Raw genomic sequence first — 20,672 nt, 5'->3', positions numbered from 1 at the left:
GCTCCAAACTCTCCTTCTTACAAAGCCACAGAGACCTGTACTCCAGAGCATCTGAGAACTCAGTGATCTGCTTCTGAGTTACCAGCAAATCTTGCTTCTCTGCTAACCTAACTAAGATGGCTTCTTACTTCCCTTGAAGGGGAGACTCATTTCTTAGTTATTTGCCTCATTTCGGTTGAAAAACGAAAGTGACTAAATTAGCCTTTACCAATTCTTCTGCTTGCCTATTTCTGTACTTACCCTTCCAGGTCAGGAGGACTTTTTCACTGAATTCAGCAGATCGAATTAGTCAAGGTGACTTGTATAGGACCTCACCTAGAGCCCCACGTTTGGGCACCAAAATGTTGTGTCTAGCTTTCTAGAGTCCCCAACCCCCAGGGTGATTAAATAGACCTTCCTAGTGGAGAAGTGATAAGGTAGGACTACCAAGGATGGTGGGAAAATGGAATCCATTAATTTCAAGGACTTTCCCCTTTTTATAATGTAACAAAAACATTGAGCATGTGGGACCACATAAACAACTTCCTACTGTACATACTTTGCCACCTGGTATTACTCTTCCACCTGCTATCATTCTGCTTCAATCTCAACAAAGGTTGTCACTACCCCCTGACTTCTCAGGAAGGCTGAGAGCCCCTTCCCTCCCCCCCGAGATGGGGAGCTGAACAAGACATTGTTAGCATGTTCCCTCTGGACTGAAGGGTCTTATACCTCATCTCTTATATCTCACCCAGAGTTTTCCCATTGACTGTGACCCTCTACATTTTTCCAATTCACAAATTCTGTTTTTTCAAGGAGTTGTTTTCTTTTTCCACTCTATCTTTTAATAAGTAACGACTTATCCAGACACTCTAAAAAGTTTTCTTTTCTTTTCCCCATTTTTCTTCTAGTTCTCTTTTAAGATCCTTTTTCATTTCTTCTTTGAGAGCCTTTTGTGGTGGGGATCAGATCATATCCATCTTGGGATTTTCATCTAAAGACAATTGTTTTTAGTCTCCTCACGGTTTGAAATCCGCTCTCTTTCAGTATAGAAGCTATCTATAGTTAGAGCCCATTTTGCCTTTTTACTCATTGAAAAACAAACAAACAAACAAACAAGAAAAACACTGCAGTCTGCTTATGGGATAGTGAGGTATTTCTAAGCTTTCTCTATAGTTAACAGGAAGTGGCAGGGAAGTAGCAGTGGGACAGCAGTGGCTGTGCCCAGGGGCTATGCTGGGATTAGCAGTTGAATCCCTGGTTGTGCTGGGTGGATGTGGCCAGGTCCTGAGAAACTCCAGCATTTTGGGGTATAGTGTTTACCTTCTGTGTTTAGCTTCTTTGCTGATCTACTGGCTTGGTGTCAGGGCAGAGTTGCCCACACTGATAGAGTTCTCCCCCCAGATTTTCAGCCTGCGACCACCCTCTGTCCCCCTCCAGTCTGCTCAGCATGAGCTCTTCCCCATGCTCCCACTCCCTATCTACCTGAGTCTGTGCCTGGCCTAGCCCCGTTCTGTCCCATGGGTGAGCAAAATCAGATCTTTCTGGCGAATGTAGAGATTATCTTCTGTAGGTAATGTGTTGTACTCCCAATATTTGGGGATTCTGAAAGTCAAGCACTAATTCAGAGACTGAGTTTTGTAAAATAGTTTGAGGGTAGAGGAGAGCTCAGAAAGGCATGTGTATCCTCTTGGCCATCTTGGCTCTGGTCTCAAAATTTTGTACTCTTGAACTACATTGTGAAACAAAGTTGTAAAGCAATTGCATTGATATGAAACAGGAAATAGATGTTCGAACTTCATTTTATAGAAAATTTCATTTGAAATCACAAGATTTTGAATTTTCTTCTGTTTGGGATGTGGGAGAGAAGATACATTTGTAAGTTGTATGTTGTATTTGAAAATGATGCTAGTTTATATTAGATAATGAGAATCTTTAAGTAGTATTATTTATATTTAATCATTTTTCCATGTATGCTTAGTATGTGCATGTGGACTATTATATTGGTTTACAATTAATCTTTTTCAGACAATTGTTTGTGATTTTATTTCGTAGTCAATGAGCTTCCTTGGCTTCAAATGAAAAATCAGTCTAACAGTAAGCATTAAGGGCGTGCTATGGGCCAGATCTGTGTTAAATACTAGATATACATGTGAGGGGGAAAAAAAAGAACCAAATTCTATTCTTCAGAAATTTACATTGTATTGAGGGAAACAACATTTATATATGTTGAGAAATACTGATTGTATACATACACACAAAACAAATACAGTTTAATCAAATAGAAGATTGGAAGGATAATTAGAAGTGCATTGGGAAAAATTCATGTGGAAGTTGACACTTAAATTGAAATTTGAAGGAAGAAAAGGAATCTTTGAGCCTGAGGTAAAGAGAATTTACATTTTAGGTAGGAGGAGAATGGAAAGTAAAATGCCTTGAAAGTCACTTTGTTATTGTTTTAGCTGATGGCAAAGTGAATAGAGTTCTGGAATTGGAGTTAGGAAGACCTGAGTTCAAATGTGGCCTCAGATACTTACTGTCTGGGTGACTCTAAGCAAGTGACCCAACTTTTGTTTGTTTCTTTTTAGTCAGTTATAAAATAGAATAATAATAACACTTACCTCCCTGAATTTCAGTGAAGATCAAATGAGATAATATTTGCAAAAGCACTTAGTACAGTATCTGATAGTTAATAAGCACTATATACTTTTTTTTACACTTTTACACTTTTATTTTTTCCAGTTACAAGCAACAATGGTTTTCAGTATTCATTTTTTTAATTTTTAATTTTTTTATTAAAGCTGCGATTGCATCTTTGCAAAATTTTATGTTCTAAATTTTTTTCCTTTCCTTCTCCCACCACTTCTTCCAGATGGCAAGTAATCCTATATGTTAAACATGTACAATTCTGCTTTATATATTTCCACAATTGTCATGCTGCACAAGAAAATCAGATCAAAAAGGAAAAAAAAATGAGAAAGAAAACAAATTTCAAGCAAACAACAAAAATGAAAATACTATGTTGTGATCCACACTCAATTCCCACAGTCCTCTCTCTGGATGAAGATGGCTCTCTTCATCACAAGATACATTGGAATTGGCCTGAATCACATTGCTGTTGAAAAAAGCCATATCATTGTATAATCTTGCCGTTTCAGCATTCATTTTTGTAAGCTTTTTGAATTCTAAATCTTTTTTCCCTCCCTGTCTTTCCATTCCACTCCCCAAGATGAGTGATTTGGTATAGTTTATACATATACAATTATTTAAAACATATTTCCATGTTAGTTATGTTATGCAAGAAACAAAAATCAGAATAAAAGGGAAAAAACACCACTAGAAATAAAAAACAAAACAAAAAAATAAAAATAGTTTGCTTTGATCTGTGTCCAGTCTCCCTAGTTATTTCTCTGGATGTGATGGCATTTTCCATCACAAGTCAATTGGAATTATCTTGGAACACTGTATTACTGACAAGTCTATCATAGTTAATCATCACTCATTGTTGTTATTGCTGTATACAGTGTTCTGGTTGTGCTCACTTCACTCAGCATCAATTCATACAAATCTAGATTTTTTTCTCATATCCATTTTTTCATCATTTCTTATAAAATAAGAGTATTTCATTGTATTCATTTGTCACAACTTGTTCAACTATTCTCCAATTGACGAGCTTCCCTTCAATTTCCAATTCCTTGCTACTATAAGAACCCTACAAATATTTTTGTACATGCTGGCCCTTTTCCTTTTTTAAGACTCTCTTTAGGATAAAGACCCAGTATTGATATTGCTGAATCAAAGAGTATGTCTGTACAGTTTTATAAACATTTGAGGCATAGTTCCAAATTGTTCTCCAGAATAGTTGTATCAGTTTGCAACTTCATCCATAGTTCATTAGTTTCCCAGTTTCCCCCCATCCTCTCCAATATTTATCAGATTTATCATTTCCTTTTCTGTCATCTTAGCCAATCTTACAGAGATAGTACCTCAGATTGTTTTAATTTGCATTTTTTAAACTACTACTGATTTAGAGCATTTTTTTCATATGATTACAGATAGCTTTAATTTCTTTATCTGAAAACTTCCTGTTCATATTCTTTGACCATCTACATCCATTGGGGAATTACTTGTTTTCTTATAAATTCTAATCAATTCTCTATATATTTCAGAAATGAGGCCTTTATCAGAAATATTGGTACAAAATTGTTTCTCATTTTGCTGTTCCCTTCTAATTTTGGCTGCATTAGTTTTGTTTGTATAAAAACTTTTAAATTTAATGTAATCAAAATTATACATTTTGCATTTCATAATATTCTCTAGTTCTTAATTGGTCATAAATTACTTCCTTCTTCAAAAATCTGACAGGTAAACTATCCTTTCATCTCCTCATTTGCTTATAGTGTCACCCTTTATGTCTATACCATGAACCCATCTACTAATTTAAAGTAACTGAACCACTGATAATCTTAGGTAAAAATTTTGATTTAGACAAAATTTACCCTTAGCACCCCATTCTGTTTCTTTTGTACCTATTTATCCCTATGATACTTGACACTATGTCACTTATTTGTATTAAAATTCTTGTTAATGCTTTTACTAGTTAAATTAAGTTACAACCTTATTTTAATGAGTTACCCTTAATTTTAAAAATCATTGGCTAGATGTGGCCACAACTTATTATACCAGTACCGTATCTAGTCAAGGTTATGACTTTGCTGTGTTTTCCCATTCATTCCCTTAACCAACTTGGGATTTTTTAGGGAAAGAGATGGAAACATGGTAAGATAAGGGAGCATACTCTCGAATTTTTTTCCAAATCAGAATTCATTTGAAAAACTAGGGATTCATCTCACCCCATTGGATGCAGAAATGATGTAGAAAAATTAAATCAACCACCCAAACTTGATTAATGCAGCTAAGAAGATGCTCGTGTCCCAATATTTTTATAATGTGAGAATGTCTCTGAGTTTTAGAAACAAAGACATAAAGCAATTGTGGTTAAAGTACCTAATAAATTTTTAAGAAGTTAAATACTTGTATCTGTTGGGGGGACGGGGGAGGGGGGGAGAGAAAGCAGAACATTTTCTCATCTGATTTCTTTATTATTTGAATCTGATATTTATTTCAGGTTTTTCTTGGAGTAGATTTGGAGTTGAGCAGGCTGTCTCCATTTAAGCAGCCATCTTGACCAGAAATATCCTTGTTCCTTTCTTCCCCTAGACCCTGTTTAAACTTAATAGAAGATTATGTCCCAGATTTTTGTTTTTTGGCTGGAGGGAGGGGCAAATGATTGTGGCATTATATTTTTGGAATGTTCCTTATTTGTACATGTACTCTTTGATAGAATGTCAAATCCTCAAGAACTGGGGCACTTTCACTTTTGTCTTTCATATTCATAGTGCTAATCTTATAGTAGATCTGTCAGTTAATAAATATGTATTAAGCTTTTACTATTAAGCCTTGGCAGCTAAGTACTGGGGATACAAGTATAAACAAAAATAGTCATTGCCTTCAAAGAACTTAGTGTCTGATAATAACAAACAACAAAAGAAAGCTAAGAAGCTGGGCTTGCAGAGAAGATACTTACACAGAAGTTCAAAAGCTGTGTAACATTCTGGTAAATGGGAAGAACAGCTATGCTGAGTGAAAGTACCTCTTTATTTACAAAGTAGTTCTTTAGCCCATGATCCTGCCTTCCAGTCAAAGGATCAAGTTAAAGGGACTTTAAGTACTTTAAAAATATTCCTTGATTGATTAAGATAGTAGTGTTTTGGCCTCTGTGGAAAATTGTCTTTGAGTGATCTTCATTAAATAATAAGAATGGGTGGCTTTGTATCTTATTGTTGTTCTAATGTTTCTAGTTCTATTCTTTTTTTTAAGAATTTGTATTGGCAAAAGAAAGGAATTAATAACATAGCTAGGAGTGTATATCTGTTCAGGCCTTGATCTTTACTAATTGTATAGCTTAACTAAGCCTCAGTTTCTTCATCTGCAAAGTTGGCCTAATTTTACTTTATCTCCCCATTTTTTTTTAATAATGCTCAATTCTAGCAGAAATTAGTCTTCTTAAAATATATATAGGCATATATACAGCTTTTTTTTTGTCTTTGTGTATTTCTGAATATATATTAATCATCTACTGTAATGGTTTGATTACTGTAAACAAGTTCAGATAACTTGGAAGTTTTTCTCCCCACCATTTTTCTTCCATTTTATTAAACTCAGTGTTTATCATTTCATTTATTTTAGCTGGAGTGACAGCAGAATCCATTCAGACTGCAAATGCTAGTCCAGATGCCTTGGGGACTGAAACTAAAGTCCAAGAAGAAGAGCATGATCTTGTTGATGATGACATCACAGCAGGTACTTGTGATGATGACATAATCTTTATTAAGAAATGCACAATCCTTTTTTTTTAAATCACCTGGTTACAGTTCAAAATGAGAGAAATTAAAATTTTAAAAGTAAGATCTTGTTAATTTTCTTATCTAATACATACACAAAAAAAAGCAAGATGCGTCAATCAGATGACTAGGTATTTAGCACTAGTAGTTTAGGATCTTAGAAGTATATAGAGAAAGGATGGGACAAGAAATTTCTTTCAAAATCTAACAAATTAGACAAGATAAACATATAGTCAGTTTAAGAATAGTAAAAGGACAAGTAAAATCATGTCTCATAATAATCTAGATAAACTGTGAGGTACCTGGTTCTGTAATATTGTAAGAGAAACAGACTGTGTGTGTGTGTGTGAGTGCACGTGCGTGCGTGCACGCACGCATGCACAGACATTTTCTTTCGACACAGAAGCTTAAAACTTAAGATACCTTTGTTGAGATCAGTATTTTAATGAATTTCTAGGATTTGTGGCAGAAAGTTGTGTTTATCAGTGCAGAAGAGGTATAAAGGGATTGTGCTGATGCATTTTTAGAGTGGTTGATGTTAAATAGGAAAAATAATAAGGGATCTAGTCCTATTTGGGGGTAAGTGGATTTTCTCAGTGTTCTACCCTAGTGTTTCCCATGCCTTCTCTCTTCCCTCCCGGCCTCTTGCTGTCACTTTTTTCTTACTTCCCTATTCATTTTGTAGGCATTAAGTATTCCATAGAAGCTATCTAGACCATTCCAAAAAACTGTGAAGTATATCAAGGCTTGAAAGCTATTGGAAGACTTCAGACAATAATGAAATTATATGAATTTGGGATTCCTTAGGGTAAAAAAGAATGAAGGATACTCATTCTTAAACAAGTGTAATAGAATTGTGTGTGGCTTAGTAGAAGATAGCATAAATAGTGAAGTTGTAAGTAATTAATAGAGAGCCATTAACATCTTAGTTTTCTAAAGAGCATTGGGAGACTTGGATATGTCATTGAAATAGTGACATAGAATGGTGTATATATATGTATGTATAAAATGAAATAGCTGTGAGACTATAGGTAATGAAGTCAACAAGACAATGATAAATTGTAGTAGTATAAATTGTTGTTTAGTTGTTTCAGTTACATCCAACTCTTTATGGACCCATTTGGAGTTTTCTTGGCAAAGATACTGGAGTGGTTTGCCCTTTCTTTTTCCAGTTTATTTTATAGATGAGGAAATTGAGGCAAACAGGGTTAAGTGACTTGGCCAGGGTCACCCAACTGACCCTGTGTCTGAGTGTCTGAGGATGGATTTGAACTTAGAAAAATAAGTCTTACTGACTCTAGGCTCAGTCCTCTATTCATTGTGCCATCTAACTGTCCTGCAGTAGTATAGGTAAAAGGTATAGACATATAGATAACATGTTCTAGAGAAAAAAATTATGTGACTTGATGCATACCTTTCACCTTACTTCAGTCTAAATATAAAAAAGGTACTTTGGGTAATGATATATAGTTCCCATTGGATTGAGGTATTGAATAATCCCCCCCCCCCCAAAAAAAAAAAAAGCTAGGGAAAAAAACAATGAGGAATTTTATTCCACTTTTTGAAACTGAGTGATGCCAGTGTGTAGTCCAACTTGAAGTCTAATTGAGAAAGCCTTTTGGATGATAGTATTATTTTTTTCCTTATGACTGCCCTTGATATCATTATATATCTTGAAAAATTTCATTATTACTTAATGTTAAATAGAAAGATTAGTATTTACATTGCACAGTATTTTTTCTTTTTTTCACCATCAGAGGGTAATTTGCTTTAATTCAGTTGTAGGCAGAGCATTTTTGGAGATAATTTCATAGAAGTACAGTGGTGTGATGAACTGAATTGTGATTGCAGGTGAACAGAAGAGCAGAAATGCTCTAAGGGCAGTTGCACAACTATAGAAAAACTATAGAAAATGGGGAAACTCTTTATCAGATAACACTATGTGGTATGATGCAGCTAGGGAGGTTTTTTGTTTTTGTTTTTTGTAATGATGGTATCATGAAGGCATCAAACAAAATAGCTGCATCATGAATAGCAATATTCTCTATGCACAGCAATTTTATTGGCAAACCAAAGTTCAATCTGCCAATACCTAGTAGTAAATTGACTAAAGGTATGATCATGGTATTCTTCAGTAAAATTTTTGAATACTTAAAGCAATTGAGTTAATAACATAAACATTTTCTCTCATCTGGAAAGATTTATAAACATTTTGATGGAAACTTGAAAAGAATATCTAACAATATAAGCAAGATTCTATGAAGTTAAACAGTCTCATAAAGTATTATTGGTTTTATGGAAATAAAATTTAAAATGAAATATATGACTTGGAATTATGTATACAGTAAATTTTAAAACGGTCATCAAGAATTATATTAAGTATTTACTTGTATGTTAGGCATTGCATTGACACTGGGGACACAAAGAAAGATAAAAAGCATCCTAACCTTAAGTAGCTTAAAGACTAGATTGAGATTATTGCCATTTTTAAGATTTGTAAACACTTTTACTTTTGAATTGACAAAGTTTAAATTACATATAAAACTAAAACTATGATTTAAGTAATGCATTGTGTAATTAATTATGTGTATATATAACATATACATACAGGTATAACGAGTAGTTATATGTCAAAATGTAACTTGTTGAGTCATCTGTCCTTATCTTATTGTGTAATCCATTATTATCTTAGTTCAGCTGAGTACCTCCAAATAGCCTTTACCCCTGAGTGGATTTAAATTTTTTCCTTTGGGAATAGAATTGAGGGAGTCTAATGATCTCCCTAGATAGTTGCAAGCCCTCAAAGCCTTTGTTACAGAGCTTAAACATTTGAGCCACATGCAGCAAATGCAGTTAGTTGTCTAACTTGGGATGGTTCTATTTTTAGCCTTATTTACAAATTTTGCAAATAAAAGTAAGGATAGTTTTTGTGTTGTGATGACTATAGTTTTTGTTGTTGTTGTTATATGGACTTCAAAATGGTTAGATATTGTGATCATTTGGGGAAAATAGTTCCAAAATAATTAAATAAAATAGTTCCAAATAATTCCAAAGCAAATAACAACTTTCAGAAATCCCTGGAGTTAATAAAAATATTTGTCAATTAGTATTTGTGGAAGTTGTTTAGTTATATAGTATTGTCTACTAAATAAAATTAATCTCCTGTTTTAGTTTTCCTTTACAGTACTTATATGGCTTTACCTATTGTACTATCAGTATGTTTGCATGTGTTAGTTCTTCTGCTTTCTTAATCCTTAACCTAATAGATCAATGTTTTACAAAAAATCTTACTTTACTTCACAAAAGCAGGGATTAATTAAAAAGATATTTAGTTCAGATAGAACAATTTGTTTTGATTTGAGTTAAAAGTAAGTTAGTACCAAAACCCATGACACATAAAAGTTTGGAGATATACTTTATTAAAACTAGTTGGTAGTATTATTCTATATTTATCACATTTTTAAATTTTAATAATAACAAAGCCAAGAATCTAAAAAGGAATCTATTTTGGGAAATCTATTTCATTTTAAAATATATATTATGTTAAGTCCTTAAGAAAATAAATCATGTTTCAAACATATGTCATTTGATTTTCTTTAGCTGATTTTTTTAAATGCCAGTCTACACAATGAGTATTCGCATCAAGAATATTTAATATCCAAAGAATTTAAATAACTAAAAGGTATTTCTTTAATATATTGTCAAAGCAACTAGATTCAAGTTGCCTTTAGATTGTGTGATGTGATTGAATTGTGTATAGATTTTTGAGAGGGTTTGAAAGAAAAGCATATTTCTTTTTATTGACTAGAAGCTTATATAAATTACATTATGAAAAATATAGTGGATACAATGTGAGGAAGTGATATAAGACATAATAACCATATTTTGAGGCCTGCTATGTTGTTTTCACTGAAACTTTAAGGGAAAATGGGCCATGTTAGCTCATTTTTCCTCTATGGGGGAAGATTTATCCCATTGTCTCATTTGCCATGTAAGAAGAAATCTATTTTTGTGTGTATAGTATGCAAACAGTAATATTGTCGTAGTGGTTTTTACTATTTATTTTGTTTTATGATTATGAAATCTTAACCTGAAATGCTTTTTAGAATAATCTACTTTATTGTTTCAGTGTCTCTTCATTGTAACTTGATATTTTAATTTTATTTGTATCAGGTTATTTAATTTCTAAATTTAAATACTTTTTTTTTTTTTTTTTTTTTTTTTTTACTATATTAAAGGCAAAGAAGCCATTTAAAAGAAAAAACTCCCATACCTTTAGGGGAAAAAAAATAGTATTTGAAATGCAAATGTTGCCTTCTGATGGTTTTATATGTGATAACTAGAATCTGAGCTTTGAGCTTTTCCTTACTAGATGATTGCCTTATAAAGGTATAGAAATATGAATAATGCTGTGTAAATGTAGTTTAAAATCAATTAGATCTAATTAGATCTAAGTATTTGAAATAAATAGTCTTAACTGGAAGAGAACAGCTGGAAAACTGGAGGAAGAAAAAATTGAATCTTGATTGTAGCAGTTTAAATCCTCATCTTGTCATTTAAAAAATAGTATATATTTTAAAAAAGTATACTTTTTTCTAAATATATCTCTTTTTAAAGCTAACATCTATTGATCAGCTCTACAAAGTACTATTAATGTGCGTTCATTAACAGAAATTTCTTCTAACTTAACATTCACCAAACACTTTAATTTTGTTATTTTTAAAAACAATAAATGATCACTTTCACACCAGTACTTTTAAGAATTAATATATTCTATTTGTATATAGATACAAAATGTTGAATATTCACACAGAATACAAAAGATACACAATGTTTCTGTTTTAGGAAAACGTTTTTCTTAATTACTTAATCTAACAATACTTAATCTCTCTTAATGGAATTACTTTCGGTATTATCATCTATTTAAAGAAATTATGCTTTTATAGTAAAATGGCCTTCCTAGAAATAGTTAATAATAGAATTCTTCTTATTTTATTATTTCTGCTATTCAGCTACTCTTTTTTAAATATAGTTTTTAGTTTGATTTACATGTATCCTTTTCATGTTACTTTTTAGTGTCATTTAAAATTTAATTAAAAATCCACAGAGAACAATACTGAAGATTATACTGCTTCATGAAGTTAGCATTAAGTTCTTGGCAGCTTGCATTGGAAAAGAGGAGGAATGGTTATAAATGATTACATACAAGAAAAAAGACTCACAAATACCTCTAGTATACTTTCTGGTACCAGTATTTCCTTAACATCCTCAAATTTTCAGTTTTTTTTTTTTCAAAATTGATTTGTTAAAAATTTGTATATGTTATATAAACACGGTAGTGTTAGGTTTATGGATCTATCTAACCAGATCTCTCATTTTACAGATCAGGAACCTAAGTTGAAAAAAGTTTCACATTTCCTAAATCATATACATAATTATTTGATCTTATAAAGCAAACATTCTTGGTTTATTAAACTAAGCTTTTATTTTATTTTTGAAAGGATTGGGAATCTGGGCCAAGCCTTCCCCTAGCCAGGTTTAGTGATCACTTCCAGCTCATCCTAGTATTGATTGGCTTAAGGGTTTTGACATTTTCTCTTTTGCTGACCTGGAGCAGTTAAACCTTCTTCAGGTAACTTGGTGGCTTTCTGTTCCAGGGGCTTCATCAAGAGGGCGGCATAGTTATCCTGGACTTTTATCTGGCCATCCAATCAGCATTGATTAGTAGCCTAAAACTTCCAAACTCAGGATGATTTACTTTTCTCAACTTTTGGGGATACATATATGCTACCATGCCTTTTTTTTTTTTTAAAGAGAGGTTTATATTATCTGGGTCACAAAATTGATTAAGCATTATCTTCACAAATATATGCATGTGTGATGTGTGTGTGTGTGTGTATATATATATATATATATATATACACACATACACACACTGTCTATGTCTCTGTCTCTATCTCTGTCTTTCTCTTTCTCCCCCCACCAAAGCAGATCACAATCCAGTCACATGACTTCACATGTAATAAATGTGCACCAATATTCAGCATCAACAATCAACATTTAACTATCTTTTGTAGTTAAAATATTATTTAATTGAACTTTCTTACCCAAAAGAAAAAAATTATAGAAAGATGAATTATCTGGAGTGGGATATTATATTTGCAAAACAACAAAAGTCAAGTGAGTTTATTTCTCTTAATTTCTCTTCTCAGAGATGATAACCAGCTGATAAATAAATCTAAGCTTTGTTAATCTACAATAACCCAATTGTGTCAACATGGTATAATACTATATTTTTTACAATATATAACATCCCTAAGTTAAACATAAGAAGAGAGAAAGAATTTAGGATTATAGATTAAAAGGAATATGAATTCAAAATGAATTTTCCAATGGCTAGTTAAAATAAGTTTAAAAAATACTTTAGTCTCTGGAATCCTGATTTTCATTGCATTAATGATGTAAATTTTTTCAAAGTTGTTTTTCTCTATTATGTTATCCTCATTATACAAATTATTCTCCTGGTTCTATTCAATTCCTTCTGATTCAGATCATAGAGTTCTTCCCAATTTATTTTGAAACTATTCATTTCATTATTTCTTCATGTTACAATAATATCTTATCACGTTCATATATTTCATATTTTTCATTCATTTACATATTCATATTTTTATTTATTCCCCAGTAGGTGAATGTCTTCTTGATTTCTGCTTTTTGGTAATTACAAAAATTGTTGTTATAAAATTTTTGTACGTGGGGATCCTTTCCTTTTTTTCTTTGATCTCTTTGGTGTATAGGTTAAGTAAAGAATCACAGTTAATACTTTTTTGGGCATAGTCTTTTTTTTTTTCCCTCAATAGTATTTTATTTTTCCAAGGACATGTAAAGATAGTTTTCAGTTATGTAAGACTTTGTGTTATAAATTTTTCTCTCTGCCTTCCTTAACTCCCGTCTCCCCAAGGCAGCAAGCAATCTAATATAAGTTAAATATATGCAATCCTTTTAAACATATTTCTATGTCATGTTGTGCGAGAAAAATTAGACCAAAAGAGAAAAAAATACAAGAAAGAAAAAAAATCAAACAACCAACAACAGAAGTGAAAATACTCTGCTTCAATCCACAGTTAGTCTCCATAGTTCTCTTTCTGGATACAGATGGCATTTTCTGTAATGTTCTGGTTAGCTTTCTGGAGGCCCTCCACATAGGCCTTGGTTTCAGCAGAATAATCACCAAGAGAATAGTCAGGGATAAAGTCCAAAGTCTTCATTGTCTCCTTCACAGTCTGTCTCCTTCCCAACTAGCTTTCTGGAGACCCTCCAGAATGGGTCTTAGTTTCAGTGGAGCAATGCAGAAGGCAGGAGAGCCACCAGAGACTGGTAAAGTCTTCTCTCTCAAGGTGCAGGGGACAGGAGAGCTACCACCAGGGTCTTTATCTTCCAGTCTGTCTTTCATGCAGATCTCTTAGTGCTTATATACTCTTATAAGTACATCATCATAGGTGTCAATCTTGTAGAATAGGTATCAACTTGTAGAACTATACTAAGTACATGTAAACTAGAGAATCATCTTAATTCCACTGTATTTACACCTTATTTAGGATTAAATCAATCATACAGAGTTTCTGCCCTTTACAATTTTCCATCCCAAGTCTATTGGAATTGCCTTGTTGAACCACTTCATTGTTGAAGGGCTAAATTCATCACAATTGAATCATCACATAATTTTTTTTCAATAGTTTTTTATTTTTCCAAGTACATGCAAAGATAGTTTTCAGCATTTACCTTTATAAAGCCTTGTGCTCCATATTTTTCTCCTTTTCCTTCTAGCCCCTCCCTAAGATAGCAAAGTCTATTTTTCTAAACATATTTCCATATTCATTATGCTGTACAAAAAAAAATCAGATCAAAAAGGAAAAAAATCATGAGAAAGGAAAAAAAAGAACAAGCAAACAAACAGCAACTAAAGATGAAAATACTATACTTTGATTCACATTCAATTTCTATAGATCTTTCTCTGGAGGTGAATGGCACTTTCCATCACAAGTCTATTGCAATTGCCTTGAATCATTTCATTATTGAAAAGAGCCAAATTCATCACAGTTGATGATCATATAATCTCTGTTGTTACCTTGTACAATGTTCTCTTGATTCTACTCACTTGACTCAGTTTTGGTTTATGTAAGTCTTTCCAGGCCTTTCTGAAATCTTTCTGCTCATTATTTCTTAAGAACAGTAGTTTTCCATTATTCATATTACATAACTTATTCATCTATTCCCCACCTGATGACCATCCACTCGGTTTCTATTTCCTTGTCACTACAAAAAGAGCCACTACATCATTTTTGCATGTATAGGTCCTTTTTCCTCATTTATGATCTCTTTGAAATATAGATCAAATATTGACTTTGCTGAATTAGTTTTATAGCTGTTTGGCAATAGTTCCATATTACTCTCCAGAAGGGTTGGATCATTTCACAACTTCAGCAACAGTGCATTAGTATCCCAATTTTCCCACATTCCCAACATCTATCATTATCTTTTCCTGTTATCTTAGCCAATCTGAGAAATGTGAAGTGGTAGCCTAGAGTTACTTAATTTGTATTTCTCTAATCAGTAGTGATATAGAGAAATTTTTCACTTTAGATTAGAAATGACTGATTTTTTTCATCTAAAAATTGTCTGTTCACATCCAATGTTGGTCACAGTTTTTAGTAATTCATTGTTTTCCAAAATGATTGGACCAATTAACAGCTTCACTAATAGTCATTGTGCTTGTCTCTTGTCCTCAGTCCCTTGTTCAACTCTTTAATTTTCACCTTCTGTCATCTTTGCCAACCTGAAGCATATGAGCATTTTTATTTGGATTTCTCTAATTATTAGTGATGTGAGGGTTTTTAAAGATATTGTTCTTGATAATTTGGATTGCTTGTTTGAAAATTACCTGTCCATATGCTTTATCAGTCTATCAATCGGAGAATGACTCAGTGTTTTATAATTTGAATCAATTTATATCTTCAATAGGATATCTTTTATTAGAGAAAGTTCCCCCCCCCCAACTGCATTATATTTGTTTATGGAAAAAAAAATCTTTTCACATCTATTTCATTTTTTGTTAGAATCCTAGTGTTAACTCAGTGGAATTGATACAATGCTTATTGGTTTACACATTAGAGCAAATCCTTACCAAGTGATAAGTCAGTTGCCTAATTTAGCATGGTACTTAGCAAATTCTCTAGCTCACTAATGTATTTAAGTACTCATTGGAGTTCACACTTTTGGGAGATTCACAAGTCAGTATTCAATATGAGATTCACAAGTCAGAAACCCACAATCCCACTCTCAGAGGAGGAGTCAACCTTTGAGAGAGCATAAAAACAGCTGAGCTCAGTCAGCAGAGTTCAGTTGAGATTCAGAGTGGAGGTCAGTCAGTTCAGAAGAAGCCCACTCTCAGAGGTGGAGCCAGATTCATTCATCCCATCTCACACCGTCGTGGTGGCAGGCTCTCCTTCCCTTCTCCACTGAAAGATAGGCCTCTAAGAAAGCTACCCAGACCCAAGGAAAGAGACAAGACTTGGAAGGAGAAAACAAATGTTTGGATTTTTATCAGCTGGCTGCATTTGAAGTGATTATTACTCTGAACCGAAACTAAGGCTGTCTCCAGAAAACCTCCCCAAGAAACCTGCTCAGAGAGAACCATTATATTTTAAAGAAGAGAACACCACATTTTCTATGATCTTTCCTATCATTGTTTAGTCAGCAACTTTTTCTCCATCCATTAATCTTACAGGAAATTCCTTCCTTATATAGCTTTGTAAATTGTGATCCATACTCAGTTCCCACATTCCTCTCTCTGGGTGTAGATGGCTCTCTTCATCACGAGATCATTGAAACTGGACTCAATCATCTCATTGTTGAAGAGAGCTATGTCTATCAGAATTGATCATCATATAATATTGTTGCTATATATAATAATCTCCATATTCTCCTAATTTCACTTAGCATTAGTTCATATAAGTCTCTCCAGGCCTCTCTGAAATCATACTGCTTATAGAATAATAATTTCTTATAGAATAATAATATTACAAAACATTCATGTACCATAATTTATTCAGCCATTCTCCAACTAATGGGCAGTTTCTTGCCACTATGAAAAGGATTACCACAAACATTTTTGCACATGTGGGTCCTTTTCCTCCTTTAAGATCTTTTTGGACTATAAGCCCAGTAGTAATACTGATGGGTCAAAGGTTATACACAATTTGATAATTTTTTGAGCATAGTTCCGAATTGCTCTCTAGAATAATTGGATCCATTCAGTTCCACCAACAATGTATTAGTGTCCCAGTTTTCCCATACCCCCTCCAATATTCATCTTTATCTTTTCCTGTCATCTTAGCCAATCTGAGAAATGAGTAGTGGTATCTCAGAGTTGTCTTAATTTATTTTTGTCTGATCAGTAATGATTTATAGGACCTTTTCATATGACTAGAAATGGTTTTAATTTCTTCATCTGAAAATTGTCTGTTCATATCCTTTGACAATTTGTCAATTGGAAAATGACTTGAATTCTTATAAATCTGAATCACTTCTCTATATATTTAGAAATGAGGCCTTTATCAGAACCTTTCAATTAAAAAAAAAAATGTTTTTTCCAGTTTATTGCTTCCCTGCTAATCTTGTCTGCATTTGGTTTTGTTTGTACAAAACCTTTTTAACTTAATATAATCAAAATTATCTGTTTGGTGTTCATTTATGAGTTCTAGCTCTTCTTTGATCACACATTCCTTCCTTCTCCATAGATCTGAGAGGTAAACTATCCTATGTTCTTCTAATTTGCTTATAACATAACTCTTTATGTCTAAATCATGAACCCATACCGATTTCCAATTTTACCAGCAGTTTTTGTCAAGTAGTGAGTTCTTGTTGCAAAAGCTGGATTTTTTTGGGTTTGTCAAACACTAGATTGCTATAATTATTGACTATTTTTTCCTGTGAACATAACCTATTCCACAGATCGACTACACTGTTTCTTAGCCAGTACCAAAAAGTTTTGATGATTGCTGCTTTATAATATAGTTTTAGGTTTAGCACAGCTAAGCCACCTTCCTTAGCATTTTTTTCATTAATTCCTTTGAAATTCTTTACCTTTTGTTCTTCCAGATGAATTTTTTTCTGTCTTTTTTCTTTCCCCCTTTCCCTTCTTCCCAATATTTTGCTTCTTACCACCACTTCCCTCAAACAGCCTTCCCCTTTTTTTCCCCTCTCCCTCACTTTCTCTCAGTTTCTCTGTGAAACCAAATATGTCTGATATTCTCTCTTTGAGCCAAATCTCATGAGAGTAAGATTCACACATTGCTCATTCCCTTCCTTTCTTTCCCTTTTCGTTGCCTCTTCATGAGATATAATTTCCTTTATTTTACTTTTTTCCTCTTTTTCTAATACAATCCCCTTTCTAACTCTAGTTTCTTTTTCATATAATCAGAATAAAATCAAATTGTATTCAACCTCTCTAAGTGTACCCACAACAGAAATATAGTTCTCAAGAGTTCTTTTCTTTTTACCTTTTCGTGTTTCTCTTGAGTTCTGTGTTTGGAGATCAAATTTTTTGTTCATGTATGGTCTTTTCATCAGAAATAGATGAAATTCACCTGTATCATTGAATGTCCATCTTCTTCCCTGAAAGATAATTCTCATTTTAGTTGGCTAGCTTATTTTTGGTTCTAATTCATTTTCCTTTGCTTTATGGAATATCAGATTTCAGGCCCCTTCATCCTTTTAGGTGGAAGCTGCTAGGTCCTGGGTAATCCTGATTGTGGTTCCTTGGTATTTAAATTGTTTCTTTCTGACTGCTTGCAATATTTTTTCCTTGGTCCAATAGTTCTGAAATTTAGCCACGATCTTCCTTGGGGTTTTAATTTTGGGGTCTCTTTGAGGAGATGAGCAGTGAATTCTTTCAATGGCTATTTTACCTTCTGATTCTAGGATATCAGGGCAGTTTTCCTTTATGATTTCCTGTAAGATAATGTCAAAGTTCTTTTTTCATCATGGCTTTCAGGAAGTCCAATAATCCTTAGATTGTCTCTCTTAAATGTATTTTCCAGGTCAGTTATTTTTCCTAAGAGGCATTTCATTTTTTTTCCCTCTTTTTTCACTTTTTGGGTCTTTTTGACTAGTTCTTGAAGTCTCGAGTCATTCACTTTCATTGTTCAGTTCTAATTTTTTTGTTTTATTTTCTTCTGTTAACTTTTATCTCCTTTTGTATTTGTTCAATTGAATTTTTAAATGAGTTGTTTTGTTGATTGAATTTTTTTTTCCATTTCACAAATTCTGTATTTCAACAAGTTTTCTTTTTCATATCTATTTTGTAAGGAGTTATATGCATTTTCCATTTCATTAAATCTATTTTGTAGGGAGTTATATGTTTTTGCCATTTCATCAAATATCTATTTTTATGGAGTTTTCTTCAGAAAATTTCTGAATTTTCCCTTTTCCATACCCTCTTGCAAAGATCTAATTTCCTTTCTCCATTTTTCTTCTAACTCTCTTTTGACAGTTGTTTTAGTTGTGAAATATCTTATACTTCTGTTGTTTTCAGTTTTCAGCTTTATGTTTTTAAAAATATTTTTTGTTGTCTCATGGAGTTATTAACTTCTGTTTTGTCCATTCTAGTATATCATTAGATAAAGTTTTATGCTTTTTGTCCTGAGCAATTAATTTACTTTTAATTTTTTCTTTCATAGATCAAATTTATTTTTCTTTTTCTTTCTCATTTTTCTCCTTAAGCACACTCCCATTTCCCCTAGCTATTTGCCATAGTGCTTTCATTTCATTTATAAGATCCACATTCCTGTAAGTATCTCTAAGTAGCAATGTCCCTGCCCCACTGCCTCTATACCCACTGAGTGTTCTGGCTCCTTGTCACCCAGGGGTGGGCCCAGCCCAACTGGGTCTGGCATTCCTAATCATCCAAGATTTTCTCAAGTCTTTCAGAACTCAGATCCTAGGCTCTGCCCAAATTCCAGGAGGTGAATGTTTCTGGGGTTCCTGCTGAGGCTCCAGCCAAACCCAGCTATTCCTAGGGTTCCCATTTGGTGTTTCTGTGGAACTAGCCTAGATATGTTTGCAATTCACACGTGTTAATCTTGTCCTGGGATCTTTCTTCAGGTTTTCTTGGGTTGTACCAGGAGGACCCCTGTTTTGCCCCTAGTCTTTTTTGTATTTCACCTATGTTCATCTTCTTTTCTATGTTTGTCTCAAGACGCATATTTGTTCTGTTTGTGGGGCAAATTTGGAGAACAATTTTACTGACCTCCAGCTTCTTCCCTCTTATTTTTAATTTAAGCAAAAGTAAAAACACTTCTTGCTTAATCTCTTCCAGGAATTCTAGTTGAATTTCTGTCCAAGCTATATATTTTTTAGTAAGTGTGGCTTTGATTGTAGGATTGTGAGACTTGCCCCACTGGGTTGAGCTTTATATGTTCCTGACTTGTGAGGACTGCCCATCGTCTTGCTGGACTCAGCTGCTGTGAAAAGTCTGAAGGTTCTGAGCAAGAGAATTCCCAGATCTCTTTTCTTTTAGGCTTCATGCCCTTATTCTTCCACTATAGGCTTTAGATTGGACTAAGAGCTGGATCTGAGATCCCATTCTGCTTTTGGGTCAGAGCCTTACAAGTACTGATTGTTTTTTTCACTTGTTCCTTGCTCATTTTATACATTATATATATAATCTGTGACTGCTTGTCAGCCTAAACCACAACTTCTAGATGCAGTTTTCCTCTTTAGTTTGCCATGGATCTGTTATCCAGCTTTGTAACGTTAGAGAGCCAATAGACCTGCCACTTGGCACTTGTTTCCTCTCCTTGCTCAATGTCAGGCTCCTCTAATCTTCATTTGGGCCTATTCTTGCCCTAGTTCATCACTGGAGAAGACAGGACATCATTCAGATTCCAGGTTCAAAAGTTCAGTCATATGAAATCCTATCTAGGCCCATTTTCTAGTGACACTAACCTCTCTTTGGTGACTTGGGTTAGAAAGATGACTTACTATGAGTTTTTGGAGGAGAAGATTTTCTGGGCTGGCACATTTTATAGATCTTGAAGAGCAGTTGGTCAGAACTCAGTTTTACTATTTCCTTCTACTTTGCTTTCTTGGTTCTTTAGGGAACATAATTTCCTTTAGATTTTCTTAAAAACATCATTACCATTAATAGCTTAAATTTTTGACTCTTTGAATTTGATATTCTATTTGTTTGCAGATCTCTATGTAGAAATAAAATAAAATGTTCTAATC

At 33.3% G+C, this 20,672-nt stretch overlaps 1 protein-coding gene across 6 annotated transcripts in view; it reads left to right on the top strand.

The window, feature by feature from the left end:
• WDR7 (WD repeat domain 7) overlaps positions 1–20,672 on the top strand; it is a 506,900-nt gene that overhangs the window by 182,080 nt on the left and 304,148 nt on the right. For all 6 annotated transcript variants that reach the window (XR_004230845.1, XR_004230846.1, XR_004230847.1 and 3 more), the window contains one exon: positions 6,229–6,342. Coding sequence is in view for 3 of the 6 variants with exons in the window: in XM_031945925.1 (XP_031801785.1) it covers positions 6,229–6,342 (114 nt within the window). In the remaining 3 variants the exon portion in view is untranslated. The remainder of the gene's footprint in view (positions 1–6,228; positions 6,343–20,672) is intronic.

The sequence above is a fragment of the Sarcophilus harrisii genome, chromosome 1 (assembly GCF_902635505.1).
Source record: "Sarcophilus harrisii chromosome 1, mSarHar1.11, whole genome shotgun sequence".
Lineage (NCBI taxonomy): Eukaryota > Metazoa > Chordata > Mammalia > Dasyuromorphia > Dasyuridae > Sarcophilus > Sarcophilus harrisii.
This window is presented reverse-complemented; position numbering and strand designations above follow the sequence as displayed.